Genomic DNA, 26,948 nt, shown 5'->3' with positions numbered 1-26,948 from the left:
TCACAGCGCCGGAGACCCGGGTTCAATTCCCGCCTCAGGCGACTGACTGTGTGGAGTTTGCACATTCTCCCCGTGTCTGCGTGGGTTTCCTCCGGGTGCTCCGGTTTCCTCCCACAGTCCAAAGATGTGCAGGTCAGGTGAATTGGCCATGCTAAATTGCCCGTAGTGTTAGGTAAGGGGTAAATGTAAGGGTATGGGTGGGTTGCGCTTCGGCGGGTCGGTGTGGACTTGTTGGGCCGAAGGGCCTGTTTCCACACTGTAATGTAATCTAATCTATGCTGACAGCCTCACTTGTTTCAGTTGTTCCCATATGTGCTGTGCCTGAAGATAGATTCCTGACTCTTTTTACTAAAATCCTGGTCCCACATCTGTTCAGGTGGGGTCCATCTGAACGATACAGTTCCCTCGTGTCCCAATACTGATAACCAGTGATCCACAAAATGGAACGCTGTTTACCATAGCACTCTTTTAGTGTTGTGTTTACTTCCCGAATCTTATCTCTTAGCCATAGTATTTGTGAATCAGCAGAGACATAGTGGGCTGAAAGGTCTGTTTCTATGCTGAATGACTCAATTGCTCCATATACAGGAGTTTACAGGAATAGCTGGAAGACTGGAGAATAGCAAATGTTGTTTCTTTGTTCAAGAAGGGGAGTAGAGCGAACACTGGTAATTATAGACCAGTGAGCCTTACTTCAGTTATGGGTAAAGTGTTGGAAAAGGTTATAAGAGAGAGGATTTATATTCATCTAGGAAGGAATAGATTGATTAAGGATAGTCAATACTGTTTGGTGAAGGGTAAGTTGTGACTCACAAACCTTATTGAGTTCTTTGTGAAGGTGACCAAACTGGTGGATGAGGGTAAAGCAGTAGATGTGATGGATGTGGATTTCAGTAAGGCATTTTTAGATTAGATTAGATTATTTACAGTGTGGAAACAGGCCCTTCGGCCCAACAAGTCCACACCGCCCCGCCGAAGCGCAACCCACCCATACCCCTACCTTTACCCCTTACCTAACACTACGGGCAATTTAGCATGACCAATTCACCTAACCTGCACATCTTTGGACTGTGGGAGGAAACCAGAGCACCCGGAGGAAACCCACGCAGACACGGGGAGAATGTGCAAACTCCACACAGTCAGTCGCCTGAGGTGGGAATTGAACCCAGGTCTCTGGCGTTGTGAGGCAACAGTGCTAACCACTGTGCCACCGTGCCGCCCCCAAGGTTTCCCATGGTAGGCCGTTGCACAAAATATGGAACCACAGGATTGAGAGTGATTTAGCTGTTTGGATCAGAAATTAGCTAGCTCTAAGAAGACAGAGGATGGTGGTTGATGGGAAATATTCATCCTGGAGTTAGTTACTAGTGGTGTACCGCAAGGATCTGTTTTGGGGCCACTGCTGTTTGTCATTTCTTCAAATGACCTGGATGAAGGTGTAGAGGGATGGGTTAGTAAATTTGCGGTTGACACTAAGGTTGGTAGAGTTGTGGATAGGGCCAAAGCATGTTGTAGGTTACAGAGAGACATAGATAAGCTCCAGAGGTGGCAAATGGAGTTTAATGTGGAAAAGTGAGAGGTGATTCACTTTGGAAGGAGTAACAGGAATTTGGACTACTGGGTTAATGGTTAAGATTCTTGGTAGTGTAGATGAGCAGAGAGATCTCAGTGTCCATTTCCATAGATCCCTAAAAGTTGTCACCCAGATTGATAGGGTGGTTGAGAAGGTATACGGTGTGTTCGCTTTTATTTGTAGAGGGATTGAGTTTCGGAGCCATGAGATCATGCAGCTGTACAAAACTCCTATGCAGCCGCACTTGGAGTATTGCGTACAGTTCTGGTCACCGCATTATAGGAATGATATGGAAGAGTTGGAAAGGGTTCAGTGGAGATTTATTAGGATGTTGCCTGGTATGGAGGGAAGGTCTTACGAGGAAAGGCGGAGGGACCTGAGGCTGTTTTCGTTAGAGAGAAGAAGTTTGAAAGGAGATTTAATTAAAATATATAAGAAGATCAGAGATCAGCTAGGGTGGGAACCTTTTTTCCTCAGATGGATATAGCTTTAAATTGAGGGGTAATAGAGGACAGATGTCAGAGATAGTCATTGTCATAGAGATGTACAGTAGGAGACTTGCCAACTTTGAGGGCATTTAAATGGCCATTGGATAAACATGTGGATGAAAATGGAATAGTGTAGGTTAGATAGACTTCAGATTGGTTCCACAGGTCGGTGCAACATCGAGGGCTGAAGGGTCTGAACTGCACTCTAATGTTCTATATATCATCTTCACGTGGTTTCCCATGTCTTGTACACTCACTGTTATGTCATTCTCACATGGTTCCACATATTCAGTTCACTGGTGTATATCATTCTCGCAGGCCTCCTTGCAGCCCGTTCACTCATTGTTATGTTTGATTCTCACATTGTAACCAGTATCCAATTCACTCACTATTCTATAGCATTCTCACATAGTTCTCCATGTCCATTTCTCTCACTGTTGTATAACTGTAATACCAGGAAGGTGTAGGTGATCTGATTAGCAAGTTTGCAGATGACACTAAGATTGGTGGAGTAGCAGATAGTGAAAAGGGCAATCAGAGAATGCAGCAGAATAGAGAGAGATTGGAGAGTTGGGCAGAGAAATGGCAGATGGAGTTCAATCCAGGCAAATGCAAGGTGATGCACTTTGGAATATCCAATTCAATAGCGAACTATATGGTAAATGGAAAAGCCCAGTGAAAAATTGATGTGCAGAGAGATCTGGATATTCACGTTCATCGTACCGTGAAGATGGCAACACAGGTCAACAGAGTGATCAAGAAAGCATACAGCATGCTTTCCTTCATTGGACGAGGTATTGATTTCAAGAGTTGGCAGGTCATGTTACAGTTGTATAAGACTTTAGTTCGGCCACCTTTGGAATACTGTGTACAATTCTGGTCGCCACATTACCAAAAGGTGGTGGATGCTTTGTAGTGGGTGCAGAGGAGGTTGACCAGGACGTTGCCTGGTATGGAGGGTGCTAGCTATGAAGAGAGGTTGGATTATTAGGATAATTTTCATTAAAAAGATGGAAGTTGAGGGGAGACCTGATTGAGGTCAACTAAATTATGCGAGGTATAGACAGGGTGGATAGCAAGAAGCTTTTTCCCCAAAGTGGAGGACTCGGTTACTAAGGGTTACGAGTTCAAGGTGAGAGGGGAAAAATTTAAGGGAGATATGTGTGGAAAGTTCTTTATGCCATCCAGAAAAAAAAATATCCTGACTCTCTGTCCATTGGTATTCACAAAGGAGGAGAACATGGTGGATGGTGAATACCATGAGGAGTATGTTGATGTGCTGGATATATCAATATTAAAAAAAAGTTGGATGCTTTGAAAAGCATGATGGTAGATACGTCCCCTAAATCTAATGGTATCTGTCCCAGAATGTTGAGGGAACCAGGTGAGGAAATTGCTGGGGCCTTAAATAAAATTGTTCTATCATCTTTTAGTCACAAGAGAGATCCTAGAGGATTAGAGAATAGCCAACATTGTTCCTTGATTTAAGAAGGGCAACAGGGATAATCTGGGAAATTACTGGCTGGTGTGCCTTATGTCAATGGCAAGGGTATTATTGGAGAAGGTTCTTAGCATTGGATTTATTCACATTTGGAGATATATGGACTTATTCGTGATAGGCAGTTTAACTTTGTACAGGGAAGTGTAGTGTGTTTGAGTGTTTTGAGGACATGACAACGATGCTTGATGAGTTGGGGATATAGATGTTGTCTGTATGGATTTTAACAAGGCCTTTGACAAGTCCCTTCATAGCAGGCTGATACAAAGGATAACGTCACATTGGATCTGTGATGAACTGGATACAAAACTGATTAAGTCATAGGAGACAGAGACAAGTGGTGGAAGGCTGTTTTTTTTTTTAAACTGGGGATCTATGCTCAGTGATGTTCTGCAGTGATCTGGGGTACCTGTGTTTTGTAATACATTTTAATAATTTGGAGGTGGTAGTAGGTGGCCTGATTTGTGGCTGACTCAAAAATTGGGGGAGCTGCAGATAGTGAGGAAGGTTGCTCGAGGGTTCAGCAGGATTTGGGTGGAAAAATAATAGATGGGAGTTTATGTAGGCAACTGTGAGGTGGTGCATTTTGCGAGATCTAATGCAGGTGGGAAGTACACAGTTAAATGGCAGAATCTTTAAAGGGACTTAAGCATGCAGATCCACAGTTCCCTGAAGGCCTGGAGCTGCAGATGGTGTTACTATGGAGCATCCATGAGGGCATAAACATTGTGGATAGCACATCTTGCAACACTGACCTTATCCACTTCCTCTGGCTCCAGGTACAAATTCCCTCCTTTGTCCTTCAGTTGAACTACCCTTTTCCTTAGCTCTTGCTCCTTATTTATCCATAAAATGCCTCAGGATTTTTCTTAACCTTGTTTACCAAAGACATATCATGCCCTTTTTAGCCCTCATAATTCTTTGTTTGAATTCTGTGTGTCTTCAATTTCCTAAACTTTACATATGCCTCCTTTTTCTTTTTAACTAAACTCTCAATTTTTCTTGTCATCCAAGGTTCCTGAATCTTGCCATCCTTCTCCTTCATTTTCACAGGAACATACTGGTCCTGAACTCTAATCAACTGAAAGATCCCCCACATGCCAGATGTAGATTTATCCTTAAACAGCCTCCTCAATCTAGATTCACCAGTTCCTGCCTAATATTGTGGTAGTTTGCCTTCCCCCAGTTTAGTACTTTCACCTAAGTACTACACTTATCCTTATCCACAAGTAACTTTAAACTTTCTGAATTATGATCACTATTCCAAAATGATCCCCCACTGAAACTTCAATCATCTGGTTGGGCTAATTCCCCAGTACCAGGTATCTATTTAGACTATTTACATATTGTTTTAAAAAAAAAGTCCTGGACACACCTAACAAATCCACCCCGTCCCTCACCCTCTCCAAGCCCCTGGCATGAAGCGAGTCCCAGTCGTATTGGGGATATTAAAATCACCAACCACAACAACCCTGGTGTTTTTACCTTTTTCCATAACCTGCCACATATCTGTTTTCTCTAAGATCCACTGGCTGTCAGGAGGCCTGTAGCACAACCCCATCAATGTGATTGCACTCTTCCTATCCCTGAGCTCTACCTTTGTGGCCTTACTGAGTGAGCGCTCAAAACTGTCCTCCCTCAGCGTGGCTGTGATATTCGCAGCTCCAGGCCTTCAGGGAACTTACTGTCTCTTCTGAAATATCGAATCTCAGAACATTTATTTGTCAGTCTTGCCCCTGTCACAACCATGTCTCTGTAAGAGCTGCAACAAAACTTTTTTTTTTGTTCCAATCTAAGTTCATTTACCTTCCCTGCTCACATTAAAACAAATGTACCCCAGACCGCCAGTCCAGCTGTGTTTAGTAACCACTCCTTGTCTGTTCTTCCTGTTGATCAAACAGGCCTTAGTCTCAGATGAGTCCTCGGTTATTTTATTTGCTGACCTACTCCTCTATTCCCAACAGCCTGCCATACTAATTTTAGCACTCCCAAGTAGAACTCTTAAACCTGGAAGACCACCCAAGATCCAAATAGTGGAAATCATCCCTATTACATATTTAATTGTCCTGGCTTCGTGTTCCTAGCCTCGCTGGCACACTCATGTGGCACAGGAAGAAATCCCAAGATTGCAACCCTCGAGCTCCTACTTTTCAACCTCGTACCTAACTCCCTGAACACCCTTTGCAGGGTCTAATCTTCTTTTCTGCCTGTGCCATTCATATCAATATGTCCTTCCCAATCAGAATACTCTGCGCTTAGAGACATGCTTAGCCCTGACACCAGAGAAGCAACATACAACCCTGGAGTCTAGTTTATGGCTACAGAAACACCTATCTATGCCCTTGATCATAGAGTCCCCTATTCCTACTGAGTCCATAATTTGAGCCTCCCTACTGTTCAACAGTGCCGGTCGTGTTACCACTGATCTGGCTGCTGCTGCTGCTTCCACCTGAAAGGCCATCCACCCTAATTGTTCACAAAACAGTATACCAGTTTGGCTGCCCAGGCTTACTCATTTTCCTTGTGATCACCCAGCTCTTCTCTGCCAGTGTTGCTCAATGTTTTTACCCTCATGGATGCTCCATAGTAACTCCAGGTCTCCATGCAGTAAATCAGGAGCTACAGCTGAACACATCCTGTGTACATAGTCACCATGGACACTGGAAGTGTTTTTGAGTTCCCATGTTCTCACGTGGGTTCCTGTGTCCGGTATGTTCATTGTTATATATCGTCCTACCTTGTTTCCAGTATCCAATGCACTCACGTTATACACCATTTTCACATGGTTGATCCATTTCACTCACTATTGTATATCATAATTCACATGGCTCACTGTGTCCAGTTCATTCACTGATATATTCCATTCTTATGTGTTCCCAATATCCTGTACATTCTCTGTTATACAGGGAGACCACTATATCCACAGATCTGGTTTCCGCAGTTTCAGTTACCTGCGATTTACCATGGCCCAAACATATAGGGAATGTTCCGGGACCAGGAGGCTGCTGGGAAGGTACGTTTCCCATTTAAATGAATGGATTCATACCTATCCACGGTTTCAGGCTTCCGGGTCAGGTCTTGGATAATCTCCGTGTATATGGGGAGGTCTACTGTATATCATTCTCGCATGGATCCATGTGACCACTTCACTCACTGTAATATATCTTTCTTACATCATTCCCCATGACCTGCACACTCAATGTTGTATATCAGTCTCACATAGTTCGCAGTGTCCGGTTTAGTCTATGTTGTACACCATTTTCGCACAGTTCTGAGTGTTCAGTGCACTCAGTGTTATTTATCATTCTCTCACGGTTCCCTGTGTTTAATTCACTCTACTATATATTATTCACACATGGCTTCCTGTGTCTTGTACGCTCACTGTTTCATTTTATTCTCATGCCCTTACATATCACAGTTGTGTTGCTCTTATATGGTTCCCTGTGTCCAGTAGACTCACTATTATAAATTCAAATAAGCTACCTTGTGTCCATTGTATGCACTGTTATTTATCATTCTTAACATTGTCACCCAAGTCCAGTTCACTCATTGTTAAATGTCATTGTTAAACATCTGGCTTACTCAGTCCTATACACCATTTTCATTTTTACCAGTGTCCGGTTCACTCATTATTGTGTATCATTCTTGCATTGTTCCTTGTGTCCCATATGTGTCTCATATGGTTTCCCATGTCCATTGTGCTTGCTGTTATATGTCCTCCTATTGTTAGCAGTGTCCTAATAACTCATTTTTACAGACCATTCTTACATGGTTGCCCATGTCCTATACACTTACTGCCATATATAATTCTCTCACTGCAAAGGCTGTGGTCCCTAACAATATTCCAGCAGCAGTTCTGAAGACTTGTGCTCCAGAATTTGTGGCACCTCTAGTCAAACTCTTCCATTGACCAAACAATGTGCAAAATTACACAGGTACACCCTGTACACAAAAAGAAGGACAAATCGACCCAGCCAACTACTAGCCCATCAGTCTAGAGGAGAAAATGAGGTCTGCAGATGCTGGAGATCAGAGATGGAAATGTGTTGCTGGAAAAGCGCAGCAGGTCAGGCAGCATCTAGGGAACAGGAGAATCGACGTTTCGGGCATTAGCCCTTCTTCAGGAATCTAAGATTCCTGAAGAAGGGCTAATGCCCGAAACGTCGATTCTCCTGTTCCCTAGATGCTGCCTGACCTGCTGCGCTTTTCCAGCAACACATTTCCAGCCCATCAGTCTACTCTCACTAATGTGATGGAAAGTGTTATCAGCAGTATTATCAAGTAGCAGCCACTCAGTGGTACACTGTTTGGGTTCCACCAGAGCCATTTTACTCCTTCATTACAGCCTTTGTTCAAAACTGGACAAAAGTGCTGAATTCTAGAGGTGAGGTGAGAGTGACAGCATAGTTCCCTATAATATAGACATTAAGGAGCCCTAGCAAAACTGGAATCAAGAGGGCAAACTCTCCCCTGGTTGGAGTCATACCTGGCACATAGGAAAATGGGTATGGTTGTTGGAAGTCAGTCATCTCAGCTCCAAGATATCGCTAAGGAGTTCCTCAGGATAATGTGTGAGGCCCAACCATCTTCAGCTTCATCATTGACCTTCCCTCCATCATAAAGGTTAGAAGTGGAAATGTTCACTGATGATTATACCATGTGTAACACAATTCATGACTCTTCAGATACTGAAGCATCCATGCTCAAATGCAATAAGGCCTGGACATTATCCAAGCTTGAGCTGGCATGTGGCAAGTAACATTTGCACCTCCAGGCAATGGCCATCTCTATTGAGAGTCGAGAGTGTGGAGCTGAGAAAGCACAGCTGGTCAGGCAGCATCAGGTATGATGAAGGGCCCCTGCCCAAAAGGTCTATTTTCCTGCTCCTCAGATGCTGCCTGACCTGCTGTGCATTTCCAGCACAACTCTAATCTTGACTCTAGTACAGCAACAGGCCCATTGGCCCAGCCTGACGATGCCAACCATGATGCACTTCTCAATGAATCCATCTGCCTGCATATGGTCCATATCCTTTATTCCCTGCCTGTTCATGTGCCTTTTGAAATGCCTCTTAAAAGTTGCTATGTTATCTGCTTCTACCATCTCCCCTGACAGCGTGTCCCAGGCAACTACCGTGCTCTGTTGTTTTTTAAAAAAAAACTTGCCTCACACATTTCCTTTAAACTTTCCCCTTTATTAACCAAAGCAATGTGTTTAAGAACAGGGAAATTCTGCCAGAACTGTAGAAAACGTTGGTTAAGCCCCATCTGGAGTATTGTGTGTAATTCTGTATTCCACGTTACAGAGGGATAATGATTGGACTGGGGATGGTGCATCACACTTATTTCCTGTTTCCAAGTAGTCAAATTTTCCTTGGGTACCAGGGGCTCTTTGCTTCGTTATCCATCTTCCATGCTGGACCATATGAAAAGCCTTGTTGAAGTCCAAGTAGGTGACGATGAATGATTTCCCTCATCTACATTCCTGGTCAATGCTTCAACAAATTCAATCAAGTTGGTCAGACATGACTTCCCCTTTACAAAACCATGCTGACTGTTCTTGATTAATTCCTGCAGCTCAGTGGTTAGTACTGCAGCCTCACAGCGCCAAGGACCCAGGTTTGATTCCAGCCTTGGGCAACTATCTGTGTGGAGTTTGCATGGGTTTCTTCCAGGTGCTCTGGTTTCCTCCCACAGTCCAAAGATGTGCAGGTCAGGTGGATTGGCCATGCTAAATTGCCCATCGTATTAGGTGCATTAGTCAGAGGGAAATGGGTCTGGATGGGTTAGCCTTTGGAGAGTCAGTGTGGACTTGTTAGGCCAAAGGGCCTATTTCTACCATGTAGGGAATCTAATCTAATCTAATCCTGCCTTTCCAAATGTACATTAATTCTGTCTCTCAGAATTACTTCCAATAGTTTCCCAATCATTGTGGCTAAACTGACTGGCATGTGGTTTCCTCATTTATCACTAATTAGAGCAGTAGTCAGTCATTCAGCCCCTTGGACTTGTTCCACCATTCACTGAGATTATGGCTAATCTAATTCCATATATCTGTCTTTGGTCCACATACCTGAATACTTTTGTTTTATCAAAGTGTATCTATCTCAGATTTACAATTAACAACTGATCTAGCATCAACTAATGTTTATTGAAGAGAGTTCCAAACCTGTATTTCCTTTTGTCTGTGAAAGTGTTTCCTAGCATCGCTGCTGAATTGTTAGACTATGTCCCCAAAGTTTGTGCGAAGATTTGTAGCTCGGGTGCTCGTTGTTGTGGTTCTGTTCGCCGAGCTGGAAGTTTTTGTTGCAAACATTTCGTCCCCTGGCTAGGCGACATCATCAGCACTTCGTCCAGGTCCCTGGCACTGTGAGGCAGCAGCGCTAAACACTGAGCCACCGTGCCACCACCTCCACTTTCTATATCCATTCACTCATCCCTCTCACTTGTGACACTGACACAAATTATTCATTTACCACTGTACCTATGTCCTCTGGCTCCACACATAATTAAGTTCCACAATGGTAATTTGTCCCTACTTTTTTCCTAGTTGTCCGTTTACCCTGAATGTACTTGTATAATAACTTAAGAATTATCTTCATTTTAATGGGACTTTGATCAGATGGGCCAATGGGCTGAGGAGTGGCAGGTAGAGTTTAATTTAGATAAATGTGAGGTGCTGCATTTTGGAAAGGCAAATCAGGGTAAAACTTATACGCTTATTGGTAAGATCCTGGGGAACAAAGAGACCTCTGAGTGTAGGTTCATAGTTCCTTAAAAATGGAGTTCCAGGTAGACAGACAGAGTGAGGGCGTGTTTGATATGCTTGCCTTCATTGGTGAGGAGTATTGGAATATACAAGTTGGGAGGTCATGTATAGGACACTTTTGGAATACTGCATTCGGTTCTGGCCTCCGTGTTATAGGAAGAATGTTGTGAAACGTGAAAGGGTTCAGGAAACAAGGATGATGCCAAGGTTGGAGGATTTGAGCTACAGAGAGAAGCTGAATAGGCTGGGGCTATTTTCCTTGGAATGTCTGAGGTTGAAGAGTGACCTTATAAAGGTTTGTAAAATCATGACAGGCATGGTTAGGTGAATAGCCAAGATCTTTTCCTGAGGGAGGGGGAGTCCAAAACAAGGTTTACAGGGGTTAGGTTTAAGGTGAGAGGGGAAAGATTTAAGAGACCTAAGGAACAACATTTTCGCACAGAGGGTGGTGCATGTATGGAATGCTAGAGGAAGTGGTGGAGACTGGTACGATTACAAACATAAAAGGCATCTAAATGGGTATAGGAAGGGTTTGAAGAGATATGGGCTAAATGCTGGTAAATGGAACTAGATTTGTTTAGGATATCTGGTTGGCATGGATGGCTTGGACCGAAGAGCATTTCCATGCTGTACAGCTCTGACTCCATGACTACCATCATTATTTCATGCCTTTTTTTACTCTCCTGCACTTTCTTTTGGGTTTCTACCATTTGGATCCCTTGGTATCTGACTTAAGCTTCACTTTTCTTCTCATTTTCCAATCCTATCTATCTCTTGGTCTCACTCTTTGTCTTTTTTGGATCATATTGGTTTTGTACTCTCCTTATTTCCATCCTGAATGTGTCCACACTTCTCTGATCCCGGTTTACCTAAGCTATTTGTTCCCAGTCTACTCTTGCCAAATCATACCAGACCTTATTAAAATTAGCCCTCCACCAGTTTGAAAGTTTGATTTCAGGCCCATCCATGCTTTTTCATAATGGTTATGATTCCTGTCTGCAGCCTCCTCCCCAACTGATAGTTAAACTGCTTGCCTGACTTTGACCTAAAATTAAGTCTCGGACTGCCTCCTGTCGTCTTGGAGGTGGTCATTATCTGGCATATATGCGGCTTGAATGTTATTTCCTGTATTGTTTAATACCTTCTCTGAGCAGCGGTGTGCTGACTTACCTTAAATACACCTTGCACTCAATTTAGGAACTCTAACCTAAAGAAGAGTTTAAACTGGACTGCCATGAAATTATCTTTCAGTCAGAGGAGCCAGCTAAATCCTTGGCTATTTCTGCCTTGCAGCTGGATGAAGCTCACAACCAGGCCAGGAGGTTGCAGAGGTCATTGGATGAACAGACAGAGCAGTCTGAGAACCTGCAGGTACAGCTGGAGCACCTACAGACCAGGTACAGTCCTAAGTTTCCTGGTTCCTCCATGCGCAGATGGAAGATGAATCTCTCAGCCAACCCAGCACCTGTTTTGGTCCCAAAGTGCATCTTGCTCCACTGCACCCATTTTTAGCACGCAGAGAGGTTACACTTCATCAAAAGCAGGGTTGACAAAAACAAGACAAATTAAATTGTATTATTGCGAACCCTGGCTCATTGCCTGTCTTAAAGCTAATTGTCAATCCTCACAATAACTTCTGTGCTCAGTTACATTGAAATGGAAACTCTGATGCTTTTAGAGTTTATATCTCCCTTGTGCTATCATTAAATAAATGCTTTATACGCAAGTAATCTCTGTATTCATAATTTATGGTATTAACCATAACCCTTCATCTCACACCCATGCACATCCTGTATTGCATGCTAACATGGTGCTGATTTCTGCAGCCAACAATATGAACTAAACCTATCGCTTTAGTAAATATGTTTTTCAAATGTAATGTTAAATTTGCTACTAAGTGATTGAAGTCCTGTTTTGTTAATGTGCTTAAAATACATTAGTTTTAATGCTTTCCTTCATGGCTTCAAATGACAAATATTCACATATAGTACTCAACTGAGACAAAGAACTGTAGTTGCTGGAAATTTTGAGTAAAATCAGAAAGCGCTGGAGAAACTCAGCAGGTCTGGTAATATCGTTGGAGAGACAAACAGTTGATGATTCAAATACAGTGACTCCTGTTCAGAACTTGTCTGTGATATTCTGATGAAGTGTCACTGAACTTGAAATGTTACCTTTGTTTTTCTGTCCACCAATAATGCCAGGCCTGCTGAGTTTCTCCAGCACTTTGATACAAAAACAAAGTGTAGTCATTCAACATGGAAAAGTAGAAATCAGAAGGGGTCTCTGATATACTTTAACAAATTAGCATTGTGAGGGCGATGCAGTATTAGCAGTTTTAGCAGATTAAAATTGCGTAAATCTCCATGCTATGATGAGATGTATCCTAGGACAACTGTGGCAGGTAAGGGAGGAGATTGCAGAGACCTTGGCATTTAATTTCAAATATTCTATGCCCAAAAAAGAGCTGCCAAAGGACTGGAACATAATAAATGCTGTACCATTATTCAGGAAGAGTGTTTAGGGATTAACCTGGGAACTTTAGGTCAGGGAACCTAACATCAGTAATAGGGATGTGTTTGGAAAAGTTTCTGAGGGACAGAATTAATCTCCACTTGGAAAGACCAGGATTAATTGAGGACACTAAGGGTGACTTTGTCAGAAGGGGATCCTATTTTGATTGGAATTTTTGGGAAGGTGACCAGTTGTGTAGATTAAGGTGGTGCAATGTATACCGACTTCAGTAAGGCTTTTGCCAAGACCGATTTAGACACTAAGACCCCATGGGATCCAAGGCCATTTGGCAAATTGGATCCAATATTGATTTTGTGCCAGAGACAGGCTCCTGGTGAAAGAGTGTATTTCCCACATCCAGTAGCATACAGGGTGTCTTGCGATTTGTGGTATACATTAATAATCTAGACATGAGTGTGGCAGTTTGATCAATAACTTCACAGATGCCACAAAAATTGATGGTGTGAAAAATAGTGAGGAGGAAAGACTTTGACAATGGGAGGATATAGATGAGCTGAACCTTGGCAAATGAAATTTAACCTAGAAGAGTGTGTGCTGAAGCATTTGAGTGAACTGACAAGGTAAGGGAATACACCATAAATTGTAGGACTCTGGGAAATGGTATCCACGTCCATCGAACTTTGAAGACCATGGGACAGTGTGAAAAGGTGATTAAGGAGTCAGGTGGGATATTTGTATGCTTGGACAAGACGTTGAATACCAGGGGAAGGAAGTTATGGAGCTATATATGATATTAGTTAGGCCATAGTTAGAGTGCTGTGTGCATTTCCATTTGCCACACTATAGGAAGTATATAATTACACTGGAGAGTGTACAAAACAGATTCACCAGGATATTGTTTGGGCTGGAACAATTCAACTAGGAAGAGCGACTTGATAGGCTGGGAGACAGTAAGGACTGTAGATGCTAAAAGCCAGAGTTAATAAGTACAGTCATAGAGATGTATAGCATGGAAACAGACTCTTCGGTCCAACCTGTCCATGCTGACCAGATATCCCAACCCAATCTAGTCCCACCTGCCAGCACCCAGCCCATATCCCTCCAAACCCTTCCTATTAACTTTGGGGGAAAAAGAAGTGAAGCTGGAAAAGCACAGCAGATCAGACAGCAGCAAAGGAGCAGAAAAATCAATGTTTCGAGCCAAAACCCTTCATCAGAATGGCCCGCAATGTTGACTTTCCTGCTCTTCGGATGTTGTCTGATCTGCTGTGCTTTGCCAGCTCCTCATCTATTGACCCTTGATAGGCTGGGGTTGTTTTCCTTAGAGCAGAGGAGGCTGAGGTTTGGGTGGATGCGGAGTGTGCGTTCTGATTAAAATATACAAAATTGACAGGTAGATAGAAAGGAACATGTCCCCTTGGTGGAGGAGTCAATAATCAAGGGACGTAGAATGAAGGAAATGTTTATTCACTCAGTATGGTGTGCATTTGGAACTCACTGTGAAAGTGTGGTACAGGCAGAAACCATCACAGCATTGAGGAAGTATTCAGATAAAGATTTGAAACCCCATTTGGTGGGCGGCACGGTGGCACAGTGGTTAGCACTGCTGCCTCACAGCGCCTGAGACCCAGGTTCAATTCCCGCCTCAGGCGACTGACTGTGTGGAGTTTGCACATTCTCCCCGTGTCTGCGTGGGTTTCCTCCGGGTGCTCCGGTTTCCTCCCACAGTCCAAAGATGTGCAAGTCAGGTGAATTGACCATGTTAAATTGCCCGTCGTGTTAGGTAATGGGTGGGTTGCGCTTCGGCAGGTCGGTGTGGACTTGTTGGGCCGAAGGGCCTGTTTCCACACTGTAATCTAATCTAGTCTCAAAGCATACATGGCTGCAGGCTAAATGCTGGGAAATGGGATTAGAATAGATGTTTGATGACTGATCTGAACACATTGGACAGTGAGGAAGGTTATCAGAAATTGCAGCAGGACCTTGATCAGCTGGGGAAGGGGGCCGAGAAATGGCAACTGGAGTTTAATGTAGATATGTGTGAGGTCTTACATTTTGGAAAGTCAAATCGAGGTAGAAGTTTCATGGTGAATGGTAGGGCCTTAAGGAGTGGAGGTGAACAGGGGGACCTTGGAGTTCAGGTTCACCGTTCTCTGAAAGTGGAGTCACAGGTCGACAGGGCAGTGAAGAAAGTTTTTGGCACACTGGCCTTCATCAGTCAGGGCATTGATTATAGGAGTTGGGAAGTTATGTTGTAGTTTTACAGGCCATTGGTGAGGCCACACTTTGGGTACTGTGTTCAGTTTTGGTCACCTTGCTACAGGAAGGATGTTATTAAACCAAAGGATTGTAGAAGAAGTTTACAAGAATGTTGCCAGGATTCAACGTCAGAGTCATCAGGAGAGGTTGGACAAAGCGAGGACATTTTTCTTTACAGCGTGGGAGACTGAGAGGGGCCCTTATAAGATCATGAGAGGCATGGATAGGGTGAAAGCACTCAGTCTTTTTCCCAGGTTTGAGGAATCAAGGCACCAGGTTAAGGTTAGAGGGGAAAGAATAAAAGGAACCTGAGGGGGGCAACCTTTTTACACAGAGGGTGGTACGCAAATGGAATGAGCCACCAATGGAAATGTTGAGGTGGGTACATTAGCAACATTTAAAAGGCATTTGGACAAATACATGGATAGGAAAGGATTAGAAGAATATGGGCCAAGTGCAGGGAAATGGAGTTAGTGTGGATGGACATTTTGGTTGGTATGGACCAGTTTGGGCCAAAGGGCCTGTGTCCATGCTGTAGAACTCTGATGGGCCTCTTTCTGTGCAGTAATACTCTATGACTCCATTTATAACCTGAATTGGCTCTGTTGACTGGATGTTAATTAGAATGTATCAAGAAGAAGCTCTGATCCTGAACCTTGGTTGCTCCCTGTTTGAACCTTTAAAACAATGCTCACCATTTGTTTTTCCCTGTTCTAGATTCAGTCATTCACTGTTCTAGATTCTACTATTAAAAAAAAATCTTGTCTGTATCCACCCTGTTAAGATGCTTTAGGATCTTAAACATTTCAGTCAAATCATCTTTTACTCAAGTGATGCAAGCCTAGTCTGTGCAACCTTTTCTCAGTAGGCGAAAGTGAGGACTGCAGATGCTGGAGATTAGAGTCAAGATTAAAGTGGTGCTGGAAAAGCACAGCAGGTCAGGCAGCATCCGAGGAGCAAGAAAGTCGACATTTCGGGAAGGAGCCCTTCATTAGGAATGAGGCTGGAAGCCTCGGGTGTGGGGAGATAAATGGGAGCGGCTAGGGCTGGGGAGAAGGTAGTTGAGAATGCAGTCGGCAGATGGAGGTGGGGGTAAAGGTAATAGATCAGAGGGGAGGGTGGAGCGGATAGGTGGGAAGGGAGATTGGCAGGTAGGACAGCTCATGGGGACAGTGCTGAGCTGGAAGGTTGGAATGGGGTAAGGCAAGGGAGGGGAAATGAGGAAATTGGTGAAGTCCACATTGATGCCCTGGGGTTGAAAGTTCTGAGACGGAAGATGAGGCGTTCTTCCTCCAGGAGTCGGGTGGTGAGGGAGCGGCGGTGGAGGAGGCCCAGGACCTGCATGCCCTTGGCAGAGTGGGAGGGGGAGTTGAAATGTTCGGCAATACAGCTATGGGGTTGATTGGTGCGGGTGTCTGGAAGTGTAGGTGAAACTTTGATGGATGTGGAAAGCTCCTTTGGGGCCTTGTACGGAGGTGAGCGGGGAAGTGTGGATGCAGGTTTTGCAATTCCTGCAGTGGCAGGGGAAGAGGGTGAGTTGTTGGGGGGCGTGGACCTGACCAGGTAGTTACAGATGGAACGGTCTTTGCGGAAAGCGGATGGGGTGGAGAGGGAAATATATCCCTGGTGGTGGGGTCCGTTTGTAGGTGGGGGAATGTTGATGGATGATGCAGTTTATGCAGAGGCTGGTGGGGTGGAAGGTAAGGACAGGGGAGGTTCTGTCCTAGTTGCAGTTGGAGGGGTCGGGTTTAAGGGTGGAGGTGCAGGACGTGGATGAGATGCATTGGAGGGCATCTTTAACCACGTGGGAGGGGAAATTACAGTCTTTAAAGAAGGAGGCCATCTGGTGTGTTCTGTGGTGGAACTGGTCCTCCTGGGAACAGATATGGCGGAGGCTTTTATCCAAAATGTCGATTTTCCTGCTCCTCGGATGCTGCCTGACCTGCTGTGCTTTTCCAGCACCACTCTAATCTAGACTCTGATCTCCAGCATCTGCAGTCCTCACTTTCGCCTGTTTCTCTGCTGTGTGACTCTATAACTCCAATTCAAGATTGCTATGGAAAATGACAAAGATGGGCCTGAAATCAGTATTCTAACCAGAGGGCAGCTAATGTTAATAAATCAGATGTGATTTGGCCAGAGTGGACTGGGAGCAAATAGTTTCAGGTAAATCTGTCTCAGAATAGCGGGGTTCCAGATGGAAATGGAGAGTACAGCATAAAAAGATTTGATCATCAAATCCTGTGAATCCTGAATATTGGGTGATAGACAGCATTGGGTTCAGAGAAACAAAGGGAGGCTTATGGTAGGGTGCCAAGGATCACCACAGAAGACGACCGAGAGGAGTATTGAATGTGCAAGAGGGAATTTAGGAGAGCTGTGAGGGATGTGAAAGGATACTGGCAGGAAAAATAAGGGAATATCCTAGGTTGTTCTACAGGCACATTTAGGGTAATGAGGGAAAGACTTTCTAAATGAATTCTTTGTGTCGGTATCCACAAATGACAGGTATAGGTATAGAAATCGGGGAAAAGAACATGCCCTGGTGTGTGAATGAGGGCTGTTTTTGATTTTTTTTTGTATTATTCGCTCATGGGATGTGGCCGTCTCTGGCTAAGTCAACATTTATTGCCGAGAGGGCAGTTAAGAGTCCAGCACATTGCTGTGGGTCCAGAGGCACATGTAGTCCAGACCAGGTAAGAATGACATATTTGCTTCCTAAAAGAACATTAGTGACCAAGATGGTTTTTTCCAATGATTGACAGTGGTTTCATGGTCATCATTTGACATTTAATTCAAAATTCGTTTTATTAAATTCAAATTCTGCCCTCCTCCATAGGTCCCCAGAACATTAGCTGTACTTCTGGATTAATAGTCTGGCGATAATACCACCAGCCCATTGTCTTCCCTTGACTTCAGCAAGGTTTTTGATAAAACTGAGAGCAAAATTAAGAGCCCATGAAATCAAAGGAAATTTGGCAAATTAGATCCTCAATAGAAATCAATCTGGCTAAGTGTGAGGCAAGACAAAGAAGGCAAGGCAATACATAATGAATGATAAGAGCCTGGGAAGTATTGAGGATCTGATAGACCTTGGTACACTGTACACTTGTCCCTGAAGGATAGTTGAATAAGGTGGTTAGAACGCACACTTGGCTTTATTAGCTGAGGCATAAGGTTTAAAAGCCGGGAAGTTATGCTGAAATTGTGTGAAACATTAGTTTGTCCTCATCTACAGTACTGTGTACTCTTCTGGAATCCACATTATTAGGAGGATGTGATAGCAGTGGAGAGGGTGCAGAGGAGATGTACCAGGATGTTACCTCGACTGGCGAGTTTCAGTTATTGGACAGATTGGGATTGTTTATCTTAGAGGGGACAAGATCGAGATGCATAAAAGTTTGAGGGGCATGGATAGTGAAGACAAGAAGAGGTTTTACCTCTTGACTGAGAGATCGATGACTGGGGCCATGGACTTAAGGTAAGGGGTAATAGGTTTAAAGGAGAGATGAGGAAACTCTTTTTCACTCAGAGTGTAGTGCGAATCTGGAACTTTGCCTTATACGGATGGTAGCAGCCAAAATTATCTTAACATTTAAGTATTTTGATATGCATTTGTGATGCAGCAAATAATCAAGAAAACTAATGATGCTGGCCTTTATATCCAGACAACTGGAGTACAGGTTTGTAGAAGTTAAGACAATAGTTGAACCCAGTTGCAATACTGAGAGTAGATCTGGGCACCACACATGAGAAAGGATATACTGGCCTTGGAAGAAGTACAACATAGTTTTACAGGAATGATACCTGGACTTCAAGGGTTAAGTTATGAGGAGAGATTTTACAAATTAGCTCAGTTTTCTCTTGAATTTAAAAGGGTACTCTAACAAAGTCTTAAAGAAAAGACAGGTTAGATAAAGATAAACTATTACCACTGGTTTGGAATCCCAGAACTAGGGAGGCATAGTTTGAGAATTAGGGTCAGACTATGGAGAAAAGATAAAAAGAGAAACAGAAATTGCTGGAAAATCTCAGCAGGACTGGCAGCATCTGTGAAGAGAAATCAGAGTTAATGTTTTGGGTCCGGTGACCTCCTTCAGAAAGGTCTGATTTTGTTTATTCATACAGGAGAGATGTTAGGAAGTACTTCCACACAGAGACGGTGGTCAATGTTTTGAATTCTCTGCTAGAAATTGTAGTAGGTGCTAGATGCTGCTCCCAGGAGTGAGAACATAGACCATAGAACAGTACAGGCCATTCAGCCCTCGATGTTGTGCCGACATTTTATCCTACTCTAACAACAAACTAACAGACATATCCTTCATTTTACTATCATCTTTGTGCCTATCCAAGAGTCGCTTAAATGTCCCTAATATATCTGACTCTACTACCACTGCTGGCAGTGTATTCTATGCACCCACCACTCTCTGTAAAGAACCTATCTCTGGCATCTCCCCTAAACCTTCCTCCAATCACCATAAAATTATGTCCCCTCATGACAGCTATTTCCGCTCTGGGAAGAAGTCTCTGGTTATCCACTCTATCTATGCCTCTCATCATCTTGTACACCTCTATCAAGTCATCTCTCATTCTGCTTCACTCCAATGAGAAAAGCCCTAGCTCCCTCAACCTTCCTTCATAAGACATGCCCTCCAGTCCAGGTAGCAGCCTGGTAAATCTCCTCTGCACCCTCTCTAAAGCTTCTACATCCTTCCTATAATGAGGTGACTAGAACTGAACACAATATTCCAAGTGTGGTCTAACCAGGGCTTTATAGAGTTGCACCAAATATGCCATCTTAACAACTTTATCAACTTGGGTGGCAGCTTTGAGGGATCTATGGATGTAGACCCCAAGATCCCTCTGTTTCTACACACTGCCAAGAACCCTGCCTTAAACCTTTAATCCGCAAATTCTACCTTCCAAAATGAATCACTTCACAATTTTCTAGATTGAACTCCATTTGCCACTTATCAGCCCAACTCTGCATCCTGTCAATGTCCCGTTGCAACCTTCAACAGCTCTCCACACTATCCACAACACCACCAACCTTCGTGTCATCGGCGAACTTACTAACCCGCCCTTCCACTTCCTCATCTAAGTAATTTCTAAAGATCACAAAGAGCAGAGGTCCCAGAACAGATCCGTGTGGAACACCTTGTCATATAGGCCGAATACTGTCCATCTATTACCACCTTCTGTAGACCAGCCAATTCTGTATTCAGACAGTCAGATTTTCTTGTATCCCATGCCTGCTAACCTTCTGAATGAGCTTTATCAAATGCCTTGCTAAAATCCACGTACACCACAACCACTGCTCTACCTTCATCAATGTGTTTTGTCACATCCTCAAAGAATTCAAGAAGGTTTGTGAAGCATGACAATGCTCAAAACAATACTAACTACCTCTAATCAAACTATGCTTTTCCAAATAACCATAAATCCTGACTCTCTGAATCCTCCAATAATTTCCCAACCACTGACTTAAGACTGACTGCTCTGTAATTCCCAGGGTTATTCCTATTTCCTTTTTTTGAACAAAGGAATAATATTTGCCACCCTCCGATTACTCCCGTGGACAGTGAGGATGCAAAGATCATCGCCAAAGGCACAGCAATCTCTTCCCTCGCTTCCTGCAGTAATGAGATGCAGTAATGGGCATCACGGTGGCTCAGTGGTTAGCACTGCTGCCTCACAGCACCAGGGTCCCAAGTTCAATACCAGCCTCGGGCGACTGTCTCTGGAGTTTGTACATTCTCCCTGTGTCTGCGTGGGTTTCCTCCGGGTGCTCCGGTTTCCTCCCACAGTCCAAAGATGTGCGGGTCAGGTGAATTGGCCATGCTAAATTGCCTGTAGTGTTAGGTGCATTAGTCGGAGGGAAAATGAGTCTGGGTAGGTTACTCTTCGGGAGGTCAGTGTGGACTGGTTAGGCCGAAGGGCCTGTTTCCACACTGAAGGGAATCTAATCTAATCTAAAAACCTTGGGTATATCCCATCTGGCCCAGGAGACTTATCCATCCTTATGTTTTTCAAAATTTCCAGCACATCCTCCGCCTCAACATCAATCTGTTTGAGTGTATCAGCCTATTTCACGCTGCTCTCACAAAAAACAAAGCCCCTCTTACTAATGAACAGTGAAACAGAGTATTCATTAAGGACCTCCCCTACTTCCTCCAACTCCAGCAAACGTTCCTGCCACTATCCCTGATCAACCCTACCCTCACTCTTGCCATAGTCTTCTTCCTCACATAAGTATAGAATGCCTTAGGGTTTTCCTTAATCCTACTTGCCAAGGCTTTGTCATGCCCCATTCCAGCTCTCCTAAGTCCATTCTTCAGTTCCTTCCTGGCTACCTGGTAACCCTCTAGACGCCTGTATGATTCTTGCTTCCTCAACCTTAAGTAAGCTTCCCCCTTCCTCTTCACTAGATGTTTCACATCTCTTGTCAGCTCGAGGTTCCTTCACCATCCATCTCTTCCTTGCCTTAGTAGGACAAACCTATTCAGCACTATCAGTAAGTGCTTCCTAAACAACCTCCACATTTCTGTTGTGCATTTCCCTGAGGACATCTGTTCCCAATCTAGGTGTCCCAGTTCCTCCTAATAGCATTGTAATTTCCCCTCCCCCAATTAAATTAGTTTTGTACTGTCTGCTCCTATCCCTCTCCATGACTGTAGTAAAGGTCAGGGAATTGCAATCACTATCACCGAAATACTCTCCCACCGAGAGATCTGCTCCATTCAAACTATTTGCACGAAGGAATCTCCGATCAATATTAGGGAAGTTGAAGTCACCCATGACAACAACCCTGTTACTTCTGCACCTTTCCAAAATCTGCCTACCAATCTGCCCCCCGCCCCCCGTGTCTCTGTTGCTATTGGGGGTGGGTGTATGGAAACTCCTAATAAAGAGACTACACCTTTCCTGTTTCTGACTTCCACACATACTGATTCAGTTGACAAATCCTCCTTGATGACCTCCCTTTCTGCAGCTATGATATTATGCCTGATTAGCAATAACGCTCCCCCGTCTCTTTTATCTGCCTCCCTATTCCTTTTGAAACATTTTAACCATAGAACACCCAACAATCATCCCTGCCCCTGTGATATCCAAATCTCTGTATTGGCTACAACATCACAGCTCCAAGTACTCATGCATGCTCTAAGTTCATCACCCTTGTACCTGACATGTCCAGCTTTGAAATACAGAGATTTCAACCCATCACACTGACTGCAACTTTGCCCTATCAACTGTCTATCCTTCCTCACAGACTCTCTGCACACTGCATCTGCCTGTTCACCAGCTACCCCATCCTCTGATTCATAGCTCTGGTTCCCATTCCCCTGCCAAGCTAGTTTAAACTCTCTCACAGAGCTCTAGCAAACCTCCCATCCAGGATATTGGTACCCCTCCAGTTCAGGCGCAACCTTGTACAGGTCCCACCTTCCCCATAAGGTATCCTAATGATCCATATATCTGAAGCCCTCCATCCTACACCAGCACTGCAACCACATATTCAGCTGCACTCACTCTATTCCTAGCCTCACTAGCACATGGTGCTGGTAGCAATCCTGACATTACTACTCTGCTCATCCTGCCTTTTTAGCTTCCAACCTAACTCCCTATAATCACTTTTCACATCCTCCTCCCTTTTCCTAGCTATGTCATTGATACAAATGTATACCACGACTTCTGGCTGCTCCCCCTCCCCCTTAAGAATCCTGTAGACCTGATCCAAGACATTCCTGACCCTCACACCTGGGATACAGTATACCATCTGGGAGTCTTGTTCACAACCACAGAATCTCCTGTCTGTTCCTGTAACCATTGAATTTCCTATCACTGTCACTCTCCTATTCTCCCCCTTCCCTTATGAAGCTCAGAACCAGGCTCACTACAGAGAACTGGCCATCTTGGGGTTCCCCTGGAAGGTCGTACTCCCCCCCAGCGATATCCAAAGCAGTATACTTTTCGAGGGGAATGACCACAGGGGATCCCTGCACTGTCTACCTATTCCCTGAGATAGATACATTGTGCGTTGTTCAGCAAAGGTACATAGACATATGGGCCAGAGGCGGGGTATGCGGAATTCGGCCACAGATCAACCATGATCTCAGTGAATGGCAAAATAGGCTCAAGGAGTGAATCGTGTACACCCGCTCCTGTGTGTTCCCATGCTTGAGGCCAAGTGCAGGAAGGTGTGTTAGAATTGTTAGGTTCAGAATGCATATGGATATACTTGCCTCTATTAGCTGAGACATAGCGTTTCAGAGCAAGGAGGTTATACTGGAATTATGTGAAACATTAGTTCTGCCACAGCTAAAGAATTGTATGCAATCCACATTATTAGCAGGGATGTGGTAGCACTGGAGAGAGTGCAGAGGAGATTTCCCATGAGTGGCACAGGCATAGTGGGCCGAAGGGCCTTTATCTGTGCTGTAGATTCTTAAAACTGCCATGCAATTCCCTGCGCTTTGTCTCCATATCTGCTGTTCTGTTTCCCTCAGACTGTGAGGGGGTCTATCATACATTCCAAGCAATTGGATGGCTCCTTTTTGGTTTTTAGGTTCTACCCATATGTTTTCTTTTGAGGAGTCTTCTATGATCTCATCCTTACAGCTGTAACAGATTCCTTGACTACCAGCTCTTTTACTTCTTCCACATTCCCCTTCATCTGCAGCACGTGTTATTACTTCAAAGAACTCCAAAGAAATTAGTTAAACATGATTTCCCAAACATGTTGGCTCCACCTAATTACCTTGAACTTATCTAGTTGTCCTGTTAGAGTATCTTTAATGCCTCCTAATATTTTCTCTATGATAGATGTTAAGCTGACCCTTGCTTTCTGCCTCCCTCCATTTTTGAATTTAAGGGTTAGTTTAGTTATTTTCCAGTCTAGAGGAGCCTCAGACTACCCCTCCCCACTTAGACTACTGCCCCCAGCTCAGACAGCCTCCCTGCTCTGACTCTCCTTCCCTTGAGAGTGCCTCCTTTGAGCCACGGCTCAGTGTACTCCTGTTTCCCTCAGTAATCATTCCTGCACCATGTAATTTAAATCACCAGATTCTGGTCTTAATCTCAATAGCAGAGACTAATGTTCCCCAATAAAGATAACACAGCGGTTCTAGTCCATAGCTGGTTGAGTCATCTCCCTATACTATCTATTAAGTGAATCTGAAAATGTCCTCCTCAACCACAGGAAACTAATTGGGAAGGGAAATATACTGAGCTGTCTGCAAAATGCAATCCCAATCCTGCCTATAACATTCCAACAACTTAACTACAAACATTCATCCTGCTGTGGGATTCTGAATTTTGGCCTCACGCCCAGGGTTGGTCCAGCTCCAGCCTTCCTTCCCATTCCTGGGAGCAACACGCATGATTGCACTTGAGAGAAAATGAAGCAAGTCCCACCAACTGCAGGACGTGCTGTTCACTTTAAATCAGAACTTAATGGACACTAGCTGGGGAAAGCGGACATGCAGGCTAACTGGAAACTAAATGGCCTTCTGTTATTCCTGATTGAGGTGGAAAGGGGAAGGAAGTTCAGTGTTCTCTGTAGTGCAGGGAAGATTAGGAGAGAAGTTGAGGTTTTCAAAATGATGAATAGTTTTGGTGGAGAGGATCACAAACACCAGATCACAGTGTGTGAGAGATCCAGAGTACACTGCCTGAGAAGACACTGAAGCCAATAGAAATATTCAAAAGGGAATTCAATAAGATCCAGAAGGTGAATTATGAGTAAGGGTCCTGAGGAACAGGTAGTAATATGGAATTCTGACTAACTGTTCCAAAAATTCAGAACAATGGCCAACTTGTCTATTTAGCTACTGTTTCAGGCTTTGAGCAGGATCTTCAGTGTTGATTGCAGGAATGGCATACTAATCCTGGAACAGCAGTTAAATCCAGTTGACCCTGCAATGATCAATGGCCTGGTTAGCTTGACAAAACTATGAGACATGGAATTCAGTCTGGAGAAGTCAGAGGAGCATTTGGAGAGAACCAACAAGCTGTAGTGAATGGTAGTAGAGTGAGAACTGTAGAGGAACAAAGTTTTGAGGGTGTCTGCAGATCCCTGAAGGAGGCAGGATGGGTGGGTAAGGTGGTCAAGAAATCATATCGGATAGTTTCCTTTATTAACTGAGGTCAAGAGCAAAGAGCAGGAAGTGATGCTGGAACTGTAAAAATATGAGCTGGACTTCAGCTGGACCACTGTGTCTAGTTCTTTGCATCACAGTACAGGAGAGAGAGCAGAGGAGATTGACAAAGATGCTGGCACAATAGGAGAATTTTAGCAATGAGAAAGGATTGAATAGAGTCATAGAGATCTACAGCACGGAAACAGACCCTTCGATCCAACTCATCCATGCCAACCAGATATCCCAACCCAATCTAGTCCCATCTGCCAGCACCCGGCCCATATCCCTCCAAACCCTTCCTATTCATATACCCATCCAAATGTTGTAATTGTACCAGCCTCCACCACTTACTCTGGCAGCTCATTCCATACACGTACCACCCTCTGTGTGAAAAGGTTGCCCCTTAGGTCTCTCTTATATCTTTCCCCTCTCACCCTGAACCTATACCCTCTAGTTCTGGACTCCCCGACCCCAGGGAAAAGACTTTGCCTGTTTACCCTATCAGTGCCCCTCATAATTTTATAAACCTCTACAAGGTCACTCCTCAGCCTCCGACGCTCCAGGGAAAACAGTTCCAGCCTGTTCAGCCTCTCCCTATAGCTCAAATCCTCCAACCCTGGCAACATCCTTGTAAATCTTTTCTCAACCCTTTCAAGTTTCACATCTTTCCGATAGGAAGGAGACCAGAATTGCACGCAATATTCCAACAGTGGCCTAACCAGTGTCCTGTACAGCCGCAACATGACCTCCTGACTCCTGTACGCAATACTCTGACCAATAAAAGAAAGCATACCAAACGCTGCCTTCACTATCCTATCTACCTATGACTCTACTTTCAAGAAGTTATGAATCTGTACTCTGTTCTATAGAACAGCGCGAAATAGTTCTTGTTTTTTTTACCACAGCTTAAAACATGTCCTGCAACTCCAAGGTCTCTTTGTCCAGCGCTGGACAAGTGTATAAGTCCTGCTAAGATTTGGTTTCCTAAAATGCAGCACCTCACATTTATCTAAATTAAACTCCAACTGTCACTTCTCAGCCCATTGGTTCAGCTGATCAAGATCCTGTTGTGATCTGAGGTAACCTTTTTCACTGTCCACTACACCTCCAATTCTGGTGTCATCTGCAAACTTACTAACTGTATCTCTTATGCTCACATCCGAATAATTTATATAAATGATGAAAAATAGAGGGCCCAGCACCGATCCTTATGGCAGTCCACTGGTCACAGGCCTCCAGTCTGAAAAACAACCCTCCACCACCACCCTCTGTCTTCTACCTTTGAGCCAGTTCTGTATCCAAATGGCTAGTTCTCCTTGTATTCCATGAGATCTAACCTTGCTAATCAGTCTCCCATGGGTAACCTTGTCGAACGCCTTACTAAGTCCATATAGATCACGTCAACCGCTCTGCTCTCTTCAATCCTCTTTGTTACTTCTTCAAAAAACTCAATTAAGTTTGTGAGACATGATGTCCCATGCATGTTGACTAGCCCTAATCAGTCCTTGCCTTTCCAAATAAATGTACATCCTGTCCCTCAGGATTCCCTCCAACAACTTGCCCACCACCGACGCCAGGCTCACCAGTCTATAGTTTCCTGCCTTGCCCTTACCACCTTTCTTAAACAGTGGCACTACGTTAACCAATATCCAGTCTTCCGGCACCTCACCTGTGACTTTCGATGTTACAGGTATCTCATTAAGAGGCTGAAGTTATTTTCTTTGGAGGAAGGAGCTGACAGGAGATTG

General features: G+C 44.1%; 1 protein-coding gene across 1 annotated transcript in view; it reads left to right on the top strand.

Annotated features, from left to right (window-relative positions):
- The window catches only part of ccdc102a (coiled-coil domain containing 102A), a 251,223-nt gene that overhangs the window by 220,588 nt on the left and 3,687 nt on the right, over window positions 1-26,948 (top strand). Inside the window, exon 8 of the mRNA XM_043707419.1 lies at window positions 11,621-11,724. Within this exon, the coding sequence (XP_043563354.1) occupies window positions 11,621-11,724 (104 nt within the window). The remainder of the gene's footprint in view (window positions 1-11,620; window positions 11,725-26,948) is intronic.

This window comes from Chiloscyllium plagiosum, chromosome 17 (assembly GCF_004010195.1).
Source record: "Chiloscyllium plagiosum isolate BGI_BamShark_2017 chromosome 17, ASM401019v2, whole genome shotgun sequence".
Lineage (NCBI taxonomy): Eukaryota > Metazoa > Chordata > Chondrichthyes > Orectolobiformes > Hemiscylliidae > Chiloscyllium > Chiloscyllium plagiosum.
This window is presented reverse-complemented; position numbering and strand designations above follow the sequence as displayed.